The sequence below is a fragment of the Pholcus phalangioides genome, unplaced genomic scaffold (genome assembly GCF_987345545.1).
Source record: "Pholcus phalangioides strain wild (caught in Gottingen) unplaced genomic scaffold, Ppha-v1.0 ptg000015l_1, whole genome shotgun sequence".
Lineage (NCBI taxonomy): Eukaryota > Metazoa > Arthropoda > Arachnida > Araneae > Pholcidae > Pholcus > Pholcus phalangioides.
Genome location: NW_028301608.1, coordinates 64,430,581 through 64,446,273, shown reverse-complemented (window position 1 = coordinate 64,446,273; position 15,693 = coordinate 64,430,581). Strand labels below are relative to the sequence as shown.

General features: G+C 35.4%; 1 protein-coding gene across 1 annotated transcript; it reads right to left on the bottom strand.

The window, feature by feature from the left end:
• Nucleotides 1-2,098: 2,098 nt before the first annotated feature.
• Nucleotides 2,099-15,386, bottom strand: LOC149076508 (alpha-tocopherol transfer protein-like). Its single transcript, XM_089244083.1, has 6 exons — nucleotides 15,308-15,386; nucleotides 11,204-11,385; nucleotides 10,796-11,044; nucleotides 6,828-7,021; nucleotides 4,018-4,128; nucleotides 2,099-2,456 (listed from the first exon to the last, which is right to left on the bottom strand). The coding sequence occupies exons 2-6, from the start codon at nucleotides 11,358-11,360 to the stop codon at nucleotides 2,280-2,282; spliced, it is 888 nt and encodes a 295-aa protein (XP_089100209.1). The 5' UTR covers nucleotides 11,361-11,385; nucleotides 15,308-15,386; the 3' UTR covers nucleotides 2,099-2,279.
• Nucleotides 15,387-15,693: the final 307 nt, after the last annotated feature.

Below are 15,693 nucleotides of genomic sequence, written 5' to 3'. Positions count from 1 at the left end.
TCCAGTATCTAGAGATTTATTAATCAAATGGGGTGATGGTATGGCTGTGGTAACGATAGATAATATTAATCATTCTTGGTAGCACACCATCACTTCCTGCCGGCTTATTAATATTAACTGAGTTAATTAAGCTTTCAATTTGTGGTAAGTCAATTTTATGAACAACGATTGAATTGAGATTAGAACTTCTGTTCTTTACAAAGGCATTCAACTGATTGTTTATTTCCGTATCCTTCACTCAATTTATAAAATTATCACTAAAATCGTTAACTAGTTTGTTTTGGTAATCACAATTGGGTGATTTCATAAGTTTTTGTTGTTTACAAAATGGTTTAAAAATTTCCATTTCCTTTTATTTGATCTCAAATAGATACACGTTTTCCCAAAAAGTAGTCAATAAATTCATACCTTTCGGTCTGTTATGCCGTGTTACAGGCTTCTTTGCAGCAGACGTTTCGTCCACTACTGCGGTGAACATCTTCAGTGCTGTTTTGGACAACGGTCATTCAAGAAGGTCGTTTCGTCTCCTCGCTTGTCCGAAACAGCACTGAAGATGTTGATTCTAGTAAGATGTCCCAGTTTACTGAATCAAATCAACACTTTACTAATATCTGTACACCGCAGTAGTGAACGAAACGTCTGCTGCGAAGAAGTCTGAAATACACGGCATGACAGCCCGTAGGGTATGAAATTTATTATAAGCCCTGCCCGTGAAAGCCTGCCTTCTCTAGTCATCTTTCTGTTTTTTAAGCTTGTTTGAAGAAAGCTACTTTTCTTTAATTAATATTATATTGTTTATATTCCATTTCACAATCGTGTCTATATGGATTTTTACGATACTTTATATTTATATTTTTTCCTTAATATTTATCATTTTAATTAGGTCATCCGTAGTCCTTTCATTAAGCTTTGCCCTATTTTTATCTTTAGCATAAGTTTTTTCTATAAATAAGTTAGAATTCAATGTAAGGATGTCTATAAAGCCTGATTTGTATCGATTTCATCAATAACCAGCGTAAAATCAATACCTTTAATATAAATCATTCAAATAATTCATAATTTATCCAGGCTTTTTGTACATAATTTAAATTGTTATCGTTGTTATATGATGAAAATTATCTTATGTAATCAATTAGTAGATGTTGATCAGGGTAATGCCCGCATCATAAACGCCCATTTTACACGGAAAATAATTTTTAGCGAGCGGTAAAAAACATGGTCAACATCAGTTGAATCAGCAATTCCGATTCCTGTAACACATTATTCAAATGAAAGAAAACATTTAAACAGACCTTTGATAGCATGTGTGTGGTATAGCTTAATGACCCGCGAATATGTGCTCCGCGTCGTGCCAGTGGTTGGAGATCCTATGCACTACACCAACTCCACGCGACGCCCACTTTGAGAACCACTGGCTTAGTTCGTTACCAGCCGTTATCTCCTAGGGGTACAGAGCAGGGGCCGCGGTTGGTCTGGAGGATTAGTTCGTTAAAATTAGAACCGTCAAGACCATAGGGAGGCTGACAGGGCCTCCCATATCCCTAGTGCACGATATAGAATGTTATATTTTTACACTATGAATTTATTGGAGAAGGGCCCGTAGAAAATTCCGGCATGAGGGGAGCCACAGAAGATTGAGATGCTACTGTAAATATCTTATCTGGCTCGTTGCTAGGATATTGATGGCAGGAAAATGTGTTGGAGACTGGAACACTCCACATCTCTCATTCTGACTGCTTCAATTTTAATTAACCCATTAACGATGACTTTGATTTTTTTTTAAACAAAAAATAAGGGTGGAATCACTTCCACCATTTATTGGCAAAGAAAAAAAATTAAAGTTTAGAAGGGCAAATTTTCTTACCGAAACCGGTGTTAATGGGTTAAAATAAAATCAAGCTGTAAAATGTAATTTTAGATTCAAATATCGAAGAAAATATTTGTATGGTAGGATCTTGATTTTTAATTATGGAATGTCTTGATGTACCAATAAATTCACCCCTTTTAAAGTGGGTTGATTTATTGGTACATTGGTGTTTTAAACTGATTAACAAACTTTACTAGTCACAAATATAGAGTATTCAGGAAATTATAACAGTTGGTGTATGTATTTTTAATTTTTTTAAGCAAACTTCGTACATTTTAAACATTTTACAGACAAAATTTCGACTCGCGTCACATCTGGCTATATACAAGGCCAAGTTGAAAAAGATAATTCAACAACAAAATAAATAAACAGCGAAACTTAGTTTCCTCTTTGCATAATCCTATTAATGTGATCATTCTAATGACTTGAAATGTTCGGAGATGGCGGTGATGTAACTTGGTATTTCCAACCTTTTCGCTAACGTGTATCTGGTCTGTTCCTCCTTGGGTAAAGTACCTCCTACATCAGATGGTAGTAAATTCTGTGGTACACACGTGAGCACATCGGATGGTTTGCTGTGAACAATGAACTACAAAGAAAAGAAAAAAATCTACATGTCACACACACATCCAAGCTTCTAATTAAAGATCCTTTCCTGTATGAATTTGTTTTAACTAGGGCTGGGAATCGATTAAATCTTTTAACTGGTTAATCGAAAATAAATTTTAGTCGATTAATTGAGTTTTAAACGAATATTTTTTCATAATAATATAATACTAATTGATATTAAGAAATTCAAGCTCCTTGAAGCAATTTAATATACTTGAACATATATTTTGTCGAAACATAAATTTCATTCCTTGGATCTAGTCGATTTTTTTTAATCGGTAATTTTAGGTTAGGTACTGATTTCGAAACTGCACTTTTGGTTATATTAATGGTTCTCAACGTGAACGCAGGAACTCATAGGGATGTCACCAGCCTTTCTTAGAAATGTCACGGAGTGTTGACGATATTGATGTGTTCCTGCTCTCTGAGGGGAAAGGGTCCCAAGGTGCCGTTCTCAAAAAATTGTGAAAAAATTTAAGTGCATTCATCTCTCCTAGAAATACATATAAGCGAAAAAAATATCAGCGGCGGAATGCTATTATTAACAGTTGGCTACTCATCGCCTTTCACGCTTCTTGGCAATTTATACATAAAAACTTCTTTTCACTTTCTGTTCCTTTCTTTCCTTCAGCTTCACTGTTCTAGAAACACGTCACTCTAACACTATGGGGTTGTGGGTTTTTAAATCCTTTCTTGGCTTTTATTGACACTCAAAATATTAATATTTGCATTTTTGAGTGACCCATAATAATTCCACCGGATTTTTTTTAATATTCATATGCATATTTAAATAAGTGGAAACAGTAGCAATTTTTCAAAACTTTTTGAGGACGTCAAATTGAAGACGTCCTTGGGATCTTTCCCGTGTCAGTGGTTTGAAGAGGTTCTTTTTATGAATTCAGGGTATTTACTGGACTATTCCGGGGAGCCGCAGATAAACTATGACTAGAGAAAGGGAACCGTGGGTCCCAAATTCTGAGAATCGCGAGGCCATACTTTTGCTTGCTTTCTTGGAAAGTCTTACCAAATGGTACTTGTTACGTTAGGAGCTGATGCTTCCAAGAATACAAAAAACTATTGTTCATGATGGAGACAATAAATTTCGATCTGTTCTATATATATAAAACTCCCATCAAACTAAATTTGAAACTGAAATCATCAGTTTTCTTTTTACTGGAATTTTGTATTTCCGCATGCCGGAAAATTTCATCAAAATATTGATTCAAATATTTTCAAACATTGTCACTCATCAAAAGTGTTATTGATAGGTACATAATTGAAAGCATGCAATCGGTTTCGTGGAACAAATAAAGTTAAATTACAATCATTTTACGCAGATTTTAATAGCATTTCAATCGATTTGATCGAGTCGATTAACTCAACTAAAACTTTTCAACCGTGATTTACAATTGATCCATTAACCAACCCGATAAATTGAACAGTTCCTAGTTTTAACCGCAAAATTATTTTAAATTGAGATGATTGTGGTTACTGGACGAATTTATGACGAAAATAATAATAAGGAGAATCATTTCACTTACCCTTTTTCTAATTTTCTCAGAGGCAACTGCGTTGACCAGCACCGTGATCATTTTCGTCAAAATTGACGTATTTAAAACATGAATGGTCTTCGTTCGCATTGGCAAACATTCCTGTTATCAAGACAAAAAAAAAAAAGAATCAGATTTGAGTGACAACACCAGCAAAGATTTCAAATAATTCGTTCATTTGCATTCGATTTCATTCACGTTCTTTGCGTAACGGTGATATTATAGGGAATAATTCGCGCGAAAATGAAATTACAAAAACACAATAAAATGCTAAACAGGTGCACTACGTAGCAAACGTTGATTGAACTGACAGACCACTGTGATACAAATACCATGCCACAGCAAGCAAAATGCCCAACGAGATGGCTGAGAAAAAGATGCCCATAACAAATAACAGTGATCTGATCGATTCATTTTCCGTCTCATAATAGTTTATATCTCCGGTTGCTCAACTGATGTTTCTCATCACGTAATAATAATCACGTAACGTCAAAGACATTGTGAACTCCGATTATTGGAAATTCTGTGAAGCGTAAATTATGTGACGTGTAATTCCCACGTCACAGAATTTCCACGAATGAGGATTCGCACCTTCTCTGACATGACGTGAAAACACGTCACGTCAGTGTAGTGTGTTCCGGCCTTAAGTTCTGCTCAATCATCTCCTGGTCATTTGAATAAGTGGCACGCGGTTGCTTTCGTGAGATTAACTTCTCAAAATGACGTAAAGAGAATGTATCAATTATTTTCTATTTTTTATTTAAATCATTTTTATTAGAAATGAATGATTTTTTTTCACTCAGCTTAAGATACACGAAATCACACGCGCTTTCTGGATATTATGTTCAATTATTTCATCATTTCCCTATTCTCTGATCAATAGTCCACAATTTTCGGGAAATTCCTGCAACCGCTTATTCATGTAGCAACTACATAATTATGGATTTAATAAATTAAAAAAAGTATATATATACATATATATCTGGTTGGACAGACGTCACAAGTGGAGTTCCTCAGGGAAGTGTCCTTGGCCCCATACTTTTTTCACTTTTTATCGACAAACTCGATCAGGGTATCGATGGAATTACTAGCAAATTCGCAGATGATGTGAAGCTAATGGGGGTAATCGGAAATGAAAGCGATAGGGAGTTGCTCCAGACCAACTTAAACAAGATTGCAGCATGGGCAAATGAATGGAGCATGACGTTTAGCGTAGATAAGTGCATGGTCGCTCATTTTGGTTCGAACAACCCACGGTTCTCTTACGAGTTGGATGGCGTCACTATCCCGGATGCAACTAGAGTCACCGATTTGGGAGTTCTCATTGACGAGCGACTTAAGTTTTCTGAACATTGTTCAGCGGTTGTCAAAAAATCGAATAGAATGCTTGGTCTCATTTTCAAAAAGGTCTCTTCGCGTTCTCCTAAAGTCATTCTTCCGCTTTTTCGAGGCTTAGTTCGTCCTGGACTGGAGTATGCTGTAAGGTTTTGGAGACCATACCTACAGAGGGACATAGACTTGGTTGAAGGGGTGCAGAGAAGAGCTACGCGTGTCCTTATTGGCACACAGGGCTTGAGTTATGAAGAAAGACTTCATTTTTTGAATATGTTTACATTGGATGAACGCAGGTGTCGAGGAGATATGATCGAAGTGTTCAAAATTTTCAATGGGATGGATAGGATGGACCATGAACTTTTAGTACACCGCCAATCGACTGCTTTTACAAGGGGACACCAGTATCGATTGGTGAGGGACAATGCAAGGTTATGGTGTCGCAGGGAATTTTTCTCTAATAGGGTTGTTAATAAATGGAATAGCTTACCCCCGGAGGTAGTAAATTGTAACACAATTGACACGTTTAAAAAGAAATACGATAAACATGTTGGGGTAAATCGAGAAGCTATCCATTCTTAGAATAAGACAACCATAAGTATTCTTTATGGGCATTGTATAATATTTTATCATGTGTATATATTGTTTGTAATTTGTGTTAATTGCATTTTTAATTGGGTTGCTGTATTTTTGAAACATATGACAACCATATTTTTATGGGCATCTTTTTATCAGCCACCTCGTTGGGCATTTTGCCTGTTGTGGCGTTGTATTTGTATTTGTATTTGTATTTGTATATGAGTTTTATTTCTGTCTGATGGTTTCTATTTTTTATTGGTTTTTATACCCGTCAGTAGGTCCACAAATCGCTTCTTCAATTTCTTCATTTTTTGCTGGTCAACAAATTATTTCGCTTACATATTCATTTTCTGCTCATTGTCACATTAATTGTTCTGTTTATGAATTTTTTTCTGGTCCCCAAGTTTTTTTTTTTTTAATTTACTTATTCTTTTGCTGCTACAAAAATGACTTCTCTAATTTACTTATTTTTTACAGTCCTAAAATAAATTTCCAATATCCACCTGCCTCCTAGATTTTTCAACACCAGTACGCAAAAGGTTGAAGAACACTGTTCTAATAGATTCGCTTGTACTAAGGCGTCTAATCATCGAAAAATAGAACAGGAGAGCGAACCGTGATTGGCTATAGTGATAATACTGACGTCATGCCTTTACTAAAATATTGCGGACGAGTCAGCCCCGGTGTTCTAATAAGGAGCTCTTACTTGTAAGTTAACCTCCCACCTCCGATTCTATTGAATCTATGCAGAGTCTGAGTTTGTGCGAAATCAATATTTTACAAAATTAAAAACTTGCAAAAAAAAAAAAATTCGTTTCACAGAGGGTAAAAGCCTATCTTCATCCACTTGCGCAGTTAAAGGGTTAATAACGTGAAGACAAAATGCTTACTAAAAACAACTGCATCAAAGAGTATACGTGGAACGGCGTAATGTAGCGAGCATATTTCAGAGGACTGCACCTGGCATCACATACGCATGTCACTCCGTTGATTTGTGTCATCGGTTGGTTGACGGTATTGAAAGCAATCAAAGCAGCGCAGTGTAAAAAATGATTAGGTGTGATTTTGGATGGATTCCAATTGCCTATTGAAATAGATCAGTATAATGTTAAATCACGAATAACTGCACCGAATCATTTATAAAACAAAATATATATTTGTTTTTATATTTGTTTCTCGAACAAAACATTTTTTTTATTTGTTTCTATGAGAAATAATACAAATAAAAATACAAACACAATGAGACCACAACAGTCAATTGCCCAACAAACAAAAAAATTCCCATAAAAGTATGGATGGTAAATGTAACTAAAATAAAGTATTCTAATGTTAGATACCATATCACGCAAAAAAGAAAAAAAAAACCTACAAATAAATGATACGCAGCCCTAAAAGAAGATTACGGTTGTCTTATTCCAAGTATGTTATGGATAACTTTTCGATTTGTTCCACGATTTTTATCATACTTCTTTGTAAACGTGTCAATTGTGTTAGACTTCGCGACTCCCTGAGGTAAGCTGTTCCATTTATTAACACCTTTATTAGAGAACGACTCCCTGCGACACCACAATCTGGGATCGTTCCTTACAAAAATATACTATGACAACTACTTTACTCATACATGCACCTCGTACACATTCCTCTACGGAATTTCTAATGATTTGGGGCATGACGGAATGTGCGTGTTCGTGGTATGAACATAACGTGAAGTTTGTTTTTTGTGTAATGCTTGTTATGTGTAGTGCAGCCATCAATTTTTCTAACTATGACTGGAGTGTAGTGATCGACTAATTGTACGTTGTAGGTCTGTTGCTCTCATGGGTGAGACTTTTTAACGGGGAGATTTGCTCGCATTTGCGCTTCGAAGTTGAGAACCATAGAAAACTAACTTCAGCCGACCAGCACTGTGGTACTTAGCAATAGTGGTGTCCCCTTGTCGAAGTATGTATTGACGGTGTATTAATAACTCATGTTTCATTCTATCCATCCCATTGGAAATTTTGAACACTTCGATCATATCTCCCTCCCCCGCACCTGAGCTCCTCCAATGTAAACATATTCACGTTCTTCGTAGCACAAGCCTTGTGTACCAACAACAGCACACATGCAGCAGTTCCCTGCACCCATTCAGTCAAGTTTATGTGTTTCTGTAGGTACGATCTCCAAAACCGTACGGCAAAAACCAGCGCAGGACAAACTAAGTCTCAGAAAAGCGGAAGAATTACTTTAGGATAACTTTTTTTTTTTTTTTTAAAAACGGCAATCTATAAATATAATGGTAGTATTTTGCGTCTCACACATTTTCATCAGCTGTAGTAGAGACAATGTTTGCATTTATATAAATATGTAAAAGGCATGTCACACCATCCCCCCCCCCCCCGGGACCCCATGACACGGCACTACAAAAATCGCTATAATGTATATAATCCACTTAATTTGTCTTATATTAGCATCCTTGTTACCGCACATATTAGCTTTTCGTCTCTGTACGACCATCATACGTCTCTGTACGACCATCATACGTCTCTGACCATCATTACATCATACGTACCTGTCTAGAGCATGCCGTCTGAGTATCTACGGGAACCTTTTCCAGAAACCACAAATGTTTCTTGTACATAATACACTTAAATTTGCACACGTCATGATTTCAGTTCATATTCTAGCACATGTGTTGTTTTACAAAGAGGTTTTGTAATGTTTTGTGTGTGATTTAAGTTATATTGTTTTTCGTATACAGTTGTATATGTGCACAGGGTGGGCAAAACGTCCGTAGCTTAAAAAGGAATGAACACCGGAAATATAACCGAAATAAAAAACGGTTTGCAGGGTTAGTATTGCTAGGTCACGGAATTTTTTTAAAACAGGAAAAAGAAAGAAAAAAAATAGCCGATAGGTGGCTCTGGTACGAGCGACTTCAGTGGAAATGTGCAAATGAGACGATTGTAAGAACTTGTGCTCCTAATACACAACCACTTTCACGGTTGTAAACTGTGTATGTGGACCTGCTGCACTCTGTCGTTGCTGGATTTGAGACTCGCCTGCAATCAATGTGTTATCCCTGGTGGTAGTGGCATGCCCCCCCCCCCCCACAAGAATAGGGTTGACAAGGCTCCAGTCCTCAGGTCCTTGACGATTCTCATCTTTTTTTGTTTTTTCACGCTATAAATTCAATATAGAAGGGGGGGGGCGTAAAAAGTCAGTCTTGGGGGGAATACCAAAGATCCTGACCTAGGTGCCCTGTTCAAGGATGTGATGGGTGGTGGTCATGTGGAACACATACTGCTGTAATAAACGATTTGGAGGCATTCATACCGGTATTGCGTATCTTTTCTTTGACTTGTGTATGTCAGAGTCAACTATCAGCTATTTTTTGAGTTATTTTTTCCAGTCTAGAAAATTCCCGTGACCTAGCGATGCTAATCTTGCAAACCGTTTCTTATTTCAAATATTTTTCCGGTATTTATGAATTTTTAAAATTTCTATGGACTTTTTGCCCACCCTGTATATATACAGAGTGCAAAATATTTGCTAAACATATCGCCAGGGTCTCCGCAGGAATCACCGTCCCTTTCCCCAAGACATTGTTTTTCTGTACAGAATATAGACATTTTTCTCGAATTTATAGGAAAATACTGGGCAAATCATTCAGGAATTACGGTCACGTGAACTCTATACTAGTACTCACAATTGATGGCGGTGAAAATTTAGTCACGGGTGCAGTTAAGGGACCATCAAAAAATTTAATAAGAAAAACAGTTTTTCATCAACCCTGTATAATAAAAAAAAACTGCAAATGATTTTGTTTAACTTTCACAAAATATTGTATTGACTTGCATGCAGCACTTGAGTGCATTTTCGTGAGATATTTTTGGAATGTATATTCACGCAGACGTGAATGTTTTCCATAATAATTCCAATTTCCGTCGCAGGTGTTTTGCTAATAAGATGCGAAGTTTTCAAACAATTTTTACGAAAGTGACAAAAACAAATTGGCGCTTCACATTACACACCCTGTGTAGGAATTTATAATGTGACAATTTATTATTTAACGAGATACGAGCATTTTTAGTAAATTTCTTATCACGCATGAGCATAAAATATATAACTATTACATAAGTCGTATATTTTATAATTAGCAACTTGTATAAAAATTCCTGTTGAATGTTGTAAAACTGAAAAAGATATACGCGATACCATACATATATTGTCGGTCCCCTAAATGCACTCGTGACCACATTTTTACTAGAAATTGTGTGTACAAGCATAAGGTTCGTACGACCGAAATTTCAGAACATTTGCCCAGTAATTTTCTAGAAATTTAGGAAAATGTTTAAAGTTTAAAAAAGACACAGACTTTTGTAAATGCTGTATAGTTTATCTGGCATGCACGCGTTCGTACTCGCACATGTTCTGCTTAGCATTTCTGTTTTGCATATGTACTTGTTTCTATCTTGTATGTTTTGTAGGGACATTTCTAAATGCATGTGCCTTGCATTTTTCAATGAACCCGCACAAGTTATTCTGCATTTCTGTTCAGCACGTTCTATACATGTATTCAGCACAATCTTTTTCCGTCTAAAAATGCTTTGTAAAAATAATTACAATTTCTCCGATGACCACGCTTCTGGACCAATGTGCTCAAAAAATTGCGTAGAGCCCGGCCGTTTTCGGTAAGTAAGTGAGTAAGCTGTCGTAAAAACTGGTCAAATCGCAACATTTTTGACGACAGCAGTTCACATGTGGTGTCGATAACTTCCATATTAACCTATATTTAGGTAATAGTTTTCAGGGAAAAATATAAATAGGTAGTTTATACCCCCTGCAGCAAAGATACACGGGTGTATGTGTCACTCACCAAATCGACAAATGGTGATAGTTTGACCTTCGCTGTTCCTCCGGGGAGCGATTTCGAAAACGCCACTTTCCATCACTTCATCCAAGATCTTCGGGTCGATGGGCTCAAAGTACTCTCTGTGTTTCTTAATGAATGCTACCAGCTTTTTCATGCATCCGAAAGCTTTCTTGACATCGTATTTGCGGCTGCGCAAGTACATTATAATGACTTCTTCGGAAAACCATTCTTCTTTCATTTCTTCTTCTTCCACTACGTAGAATAAAGAAGCGCAAATCGTACAGAAAATGTAGAGATGAAATATATTGCTGAAGCAAACATTAAATTTTTTTTTTTTTTTAATTTTATAATTCATATCCGAGATCCGATCAAACCAAATAATGTTTTAGGAAAGAGTAAACAAAATCTTACTTCTGATGAGCTCCTTCAATTCTTCAATTTGACTTCCCATGTTTTCTGGAATTTCCGATAACTCTATCCTGGCTTTGTTTTGGAATTTCTGAGGTAGGTGATCCATCCAGTGAGGATAAAACCCCTCCTTCGTTTTTTCCTGATCATTGTGCTTCATAATCTCTGGAGATTTTAAGGAAATCCTAGGTATCAAATTGCGAATTGAATCATTACTACAATGTATCTCACTTGATACTTTATATACAAGCTGTCCATTATGATCGTTATTAATAGGTATTCATTCGTTTCTAGTCTTAGCCCCTTAAAGTACGAGTTTTGGCAAAAAGGTTTGAAGATCTGTAGTTGAATCACCGGTGATTAGTTAAAATTAAAATAAAAACTTGTTTTTCCTTGTTCTCATGTTAGAAACAGAAGGGGAAAAATGAGTGCAGTAGATTTCTCTTTCGTGATCAACCACATCCTTCATCCATCCCCTATGTGTTTGGTCCTTTTCTCTCTCTCTCATTTATATCACTAAATAGGAGTATAGAAAGACCGGGAATGGGAAAAAAAAACTTCCGCTCATAAGGCTGCAATAAAGAGTCGCGATGATAAGAGAAGGGGGTAATTGAAACAGGGAGATCTGAAATTTACCGTATTTTCCCTTATGTTTTGGGCTCAAAATTTGAAAACAAGTTTTCATCAAAGCTATTTGTCAAGATATGAAAAAAAAATGTATTCTACATCATAGAAACCATTAAATCCCTCATCTGAAACATCACAATCAGCTAGTTGATTATTATCATCACTCTCATCGTAAATTGCAAGAAAAAAATTGAGTAATTTGTTAATATTCATAATGCTATCCATGTATAAACCCCCCCCCCCAACTTACTTTTAGGACCCAATTTTCGGCGAAAAGGGGGGGGGGAGTTTCCTTATACACGTAAAAATACGGTTACGGTATTTCTATCATGTGCGTCGGGCCGAGATATTGCGTCCTATGGTCTATATATGGTAGAGATGTCTCAGTATTTTTTTACTTTTGCTTAAACATGCGACCAGTACGAATTGGTTCCTTCAATGGACATTCGTATCGTTATTCTAACTCTAACTGTTGCGGAATTACCTGCTGCGCAACGATACCTATAGACATATAATTGTGTATTCACGTCATTTTGGTGTTGAAAATTTTTGAGAAAAGCTAGTTATGTTCTAGAGGTATCCTGTGTGTAGTCGGAACTGATTCTATTTATTTATTTATTCACTGGAAAAACACTGGTATTTCCAGCATGCTGGTCTTTCTATCTATTTCCCGGTATGCCGGCTAATGCGGGGAATTAAGGCTTTTTTGTGTATTTTTTGCTTTTTTTTTTAAATATTTATATTCTGACAAAAAAGAAAGAATTCTTTAAAAACTCGTCCCAGTTTTCGATTTCTCTTCTCTACCATGTTAAATTTTACAAAAAGAATCGACTTTAATAAGTAATGTCCAAAACTTTGCGGTCGTATTAATCAAACTTCTTATTTGAGCGCATATATAGAAAGAGTGAAATTTCTTGTTTAATTAAAAATCGAATAAAAGCAATGATTTTATAAATGCTTGTATAAGCAGTAATTGATTCCCCGTATTATGCACGTTTTGAACGAGTTCGACCGTATATTACTGCCAAATCCCGAAATTGTCCACTTCGCAAAGTGGCCAGATCAGTTGACCCGGACAATGTCCGAAATCCGATTTTTCGCCGGGCTTTAGCGGGTCCCTATATATTCCTACATCGATCCCTATGTTTCGGGGTCATCGCCACGTTGGCGTATTTTTTTTAATAATTATGACCATTCGAAATTAGCCATAGCTAACCATAATTATTATGCTTAGCTAACATAAACAATTGTCAAAGGAATCTGAATATCGTTATCTTAGTGATACATATATAAGGGTGTATAACGATCAACATATAGGGGCCTGCCAAAGCCTTAATTTTGGACATTGGCCGGGTCAGTTGGGCTGACCACTTCGTGAAGTGGCCAACTCTAGGCTTTGGCAGTAACATATATATTTTGTGAGGAAGACCAATTAGCAATACTATTATTATGACTATGTATTTTAAATACATAATATCTTTCGGCGAAATATAATTTTTATCAGGTAATTACAAAAATATAACAAAAAATAATGTTTATTCAAAAGTATGAATAAAAAAAAAGATTAATATCCTTCATTGAAAGAATTGAAATAAGTACATCAATCTTTTGCAAGATTAAGAAACAATAATGCTATAGGTATTATTGGAACTAGGTAAAACTGAATTTGTACTAAACTTATACATATATATTATTGTTACTGAAACCATTAAAAGAGATATGAAACTAGAGAGTACTGTATATCTATACGTCACCACCAATTGATAATTCGGAGTACCGTGCTCCCTTTCAAGAATTCCAAGATGGTTTCAATCCGGCACAAATCGGGAAAACAATGAAACAAGAGACAGACGGGTCAACTTAACATTACTCGAGGACCGCTTGCGGCTTCCAAGCCTGGACGACTCAATCCAAAGGTTCAACAATTGGGTAAAAACCGAGTTAGAATTATAAAATTCGAAAAAAGAAAAATGTGAAAAGTTGGAAATATTTAAAACATTGAAAAAAAAAATAGCATATCAAAGTTTACAAAAAATTAAAAAAAAATCTCGCATGGGGACCAAACAATTTGCTCATTTTGAACGATCGGAAAAAAAAACGTAAAAATTCTAATGCAATCATAAATATTATCTCTGATATCAGATGTTTTCTCGTATCAACTGTGCTCATATTTATAGCAAGCTCAAGTGTTATAAAGACTTACGCAATGAAATCATAATCATAATCCTTTCATGAAGTTTTCTAGTTTTTTTTTTCCATTTCTTTATTACTATTCGTTTATTTTGGGTTGCTGTAATTAGATTCTAAGGGCATTCATATTTACTGTGGATATTTTTTATTTCTATATATTTTCCATTTACACTTTCTATCTTGTCTTTTTTCCAACAGTTGTTAGGCAATTTTCCTGTTGCTGAAGTAGGTTTTGTGTTTGTATAAATACTCCAATATACTATGTGAGACATAGTGGTTGAAGTTATATTATTTGTCATTGGATAGCTATACAGTATCCACAAAAAGTGTTGTCACTATAAACAACAGAATAATAATTACTCTTCATGGGAAAAATTGTATAAATCATAATTATAAGTATATAAAGACTTGTATATAAAGACTTCAAAACTAAATGTTTCAGTTATATCTTGATAATAAAAATATAAAAATAAATTTTCCTTTTAAATCGTGAAAGAATCGAAACAATAAAATATAAGAAAAAAAATATGATTTCTCTTTCTTTCGTGAAATAGCTTTTATTGTGGCTTTTTGTATTTTAGGTAAAGTTGTATTTGACATCAATATATTAATGGGCATTAATTGTTATTATGATCATTACTTTTCAATTTATTTATTTATTTATTTTTCTTTCTCTATCGGCCTCCTCGTTGGGCATTGTGCCTGTTTCGGCCCCTGAATTTGTATTTGAAATATTCAACGGCCACTAACCTCATTCTGACAATTGGTGTAAATCATACAACCCATGGCCCGCGGGCCAAATGCCTCGGAGACATCTGATGTTGCCAACAAACCTCTAACTTAAAAAAATTGAGTAATTTTATAAAAATTATAACTAAGCAGCACATAACCAGATTCCTTAAGTGACTCGCGGCAAATTCCGAGACCACTTTAGTTATATATATTTACATATATATTTACAGATAATTTTAGTCACTCGTGACGCATTCCCAAATCACTTGTATGGTCCCGATCATTCAATGGTTGCAGATCATTCATGTGGCCCGCGACATGTTTTCGAACCAATGGAGTGGCCCGGGTCCGCACACTTGAAAAGGTTGAGCATCCCTGGTGTAAATTATTATGCATGGAATAAATAAATAAAAAAAACACCTTCAAATATATATAAAAAAACGCTTATTTTTTCCATCCATTTCCCCCAATAAGAGAAATGTTTTTCATAAACACGTTGAGACAAATAAAAAACTTCAAAAGCTTGAAATTTGGAAAGTAATGGAAAAAGTACTTACAAAAAATCAAGTCCCTTAAAACAAAAGAAATCTCGGGAAACCTCGAATATATCCAATAATCCTTTCGCTATTCGTTTTCGTTATACGAGAACAGTTCAGATTCCAAAAACAACATGGCGAACACTTTTATATCCAGCAAGAGAAAAAAAAGAATAATAACAGGTTTTAATATGAGGCAGCGATTCCAGCCAGTCAGATTAATAATATTCAAGGACAGACAAATAGTCCTTATTATAATGCTCGTACTTCCGACCCTTGATAGTAAACATTACTTGCTTTTAAGAGAACTTGAACTTTTTCCTCTTGATGACGTCTTCAAACGTATTCGGCGATAGATTTTACGATACCATTTAGAAGCGAAAGTATTTTCGTTCAGAAATATTTACG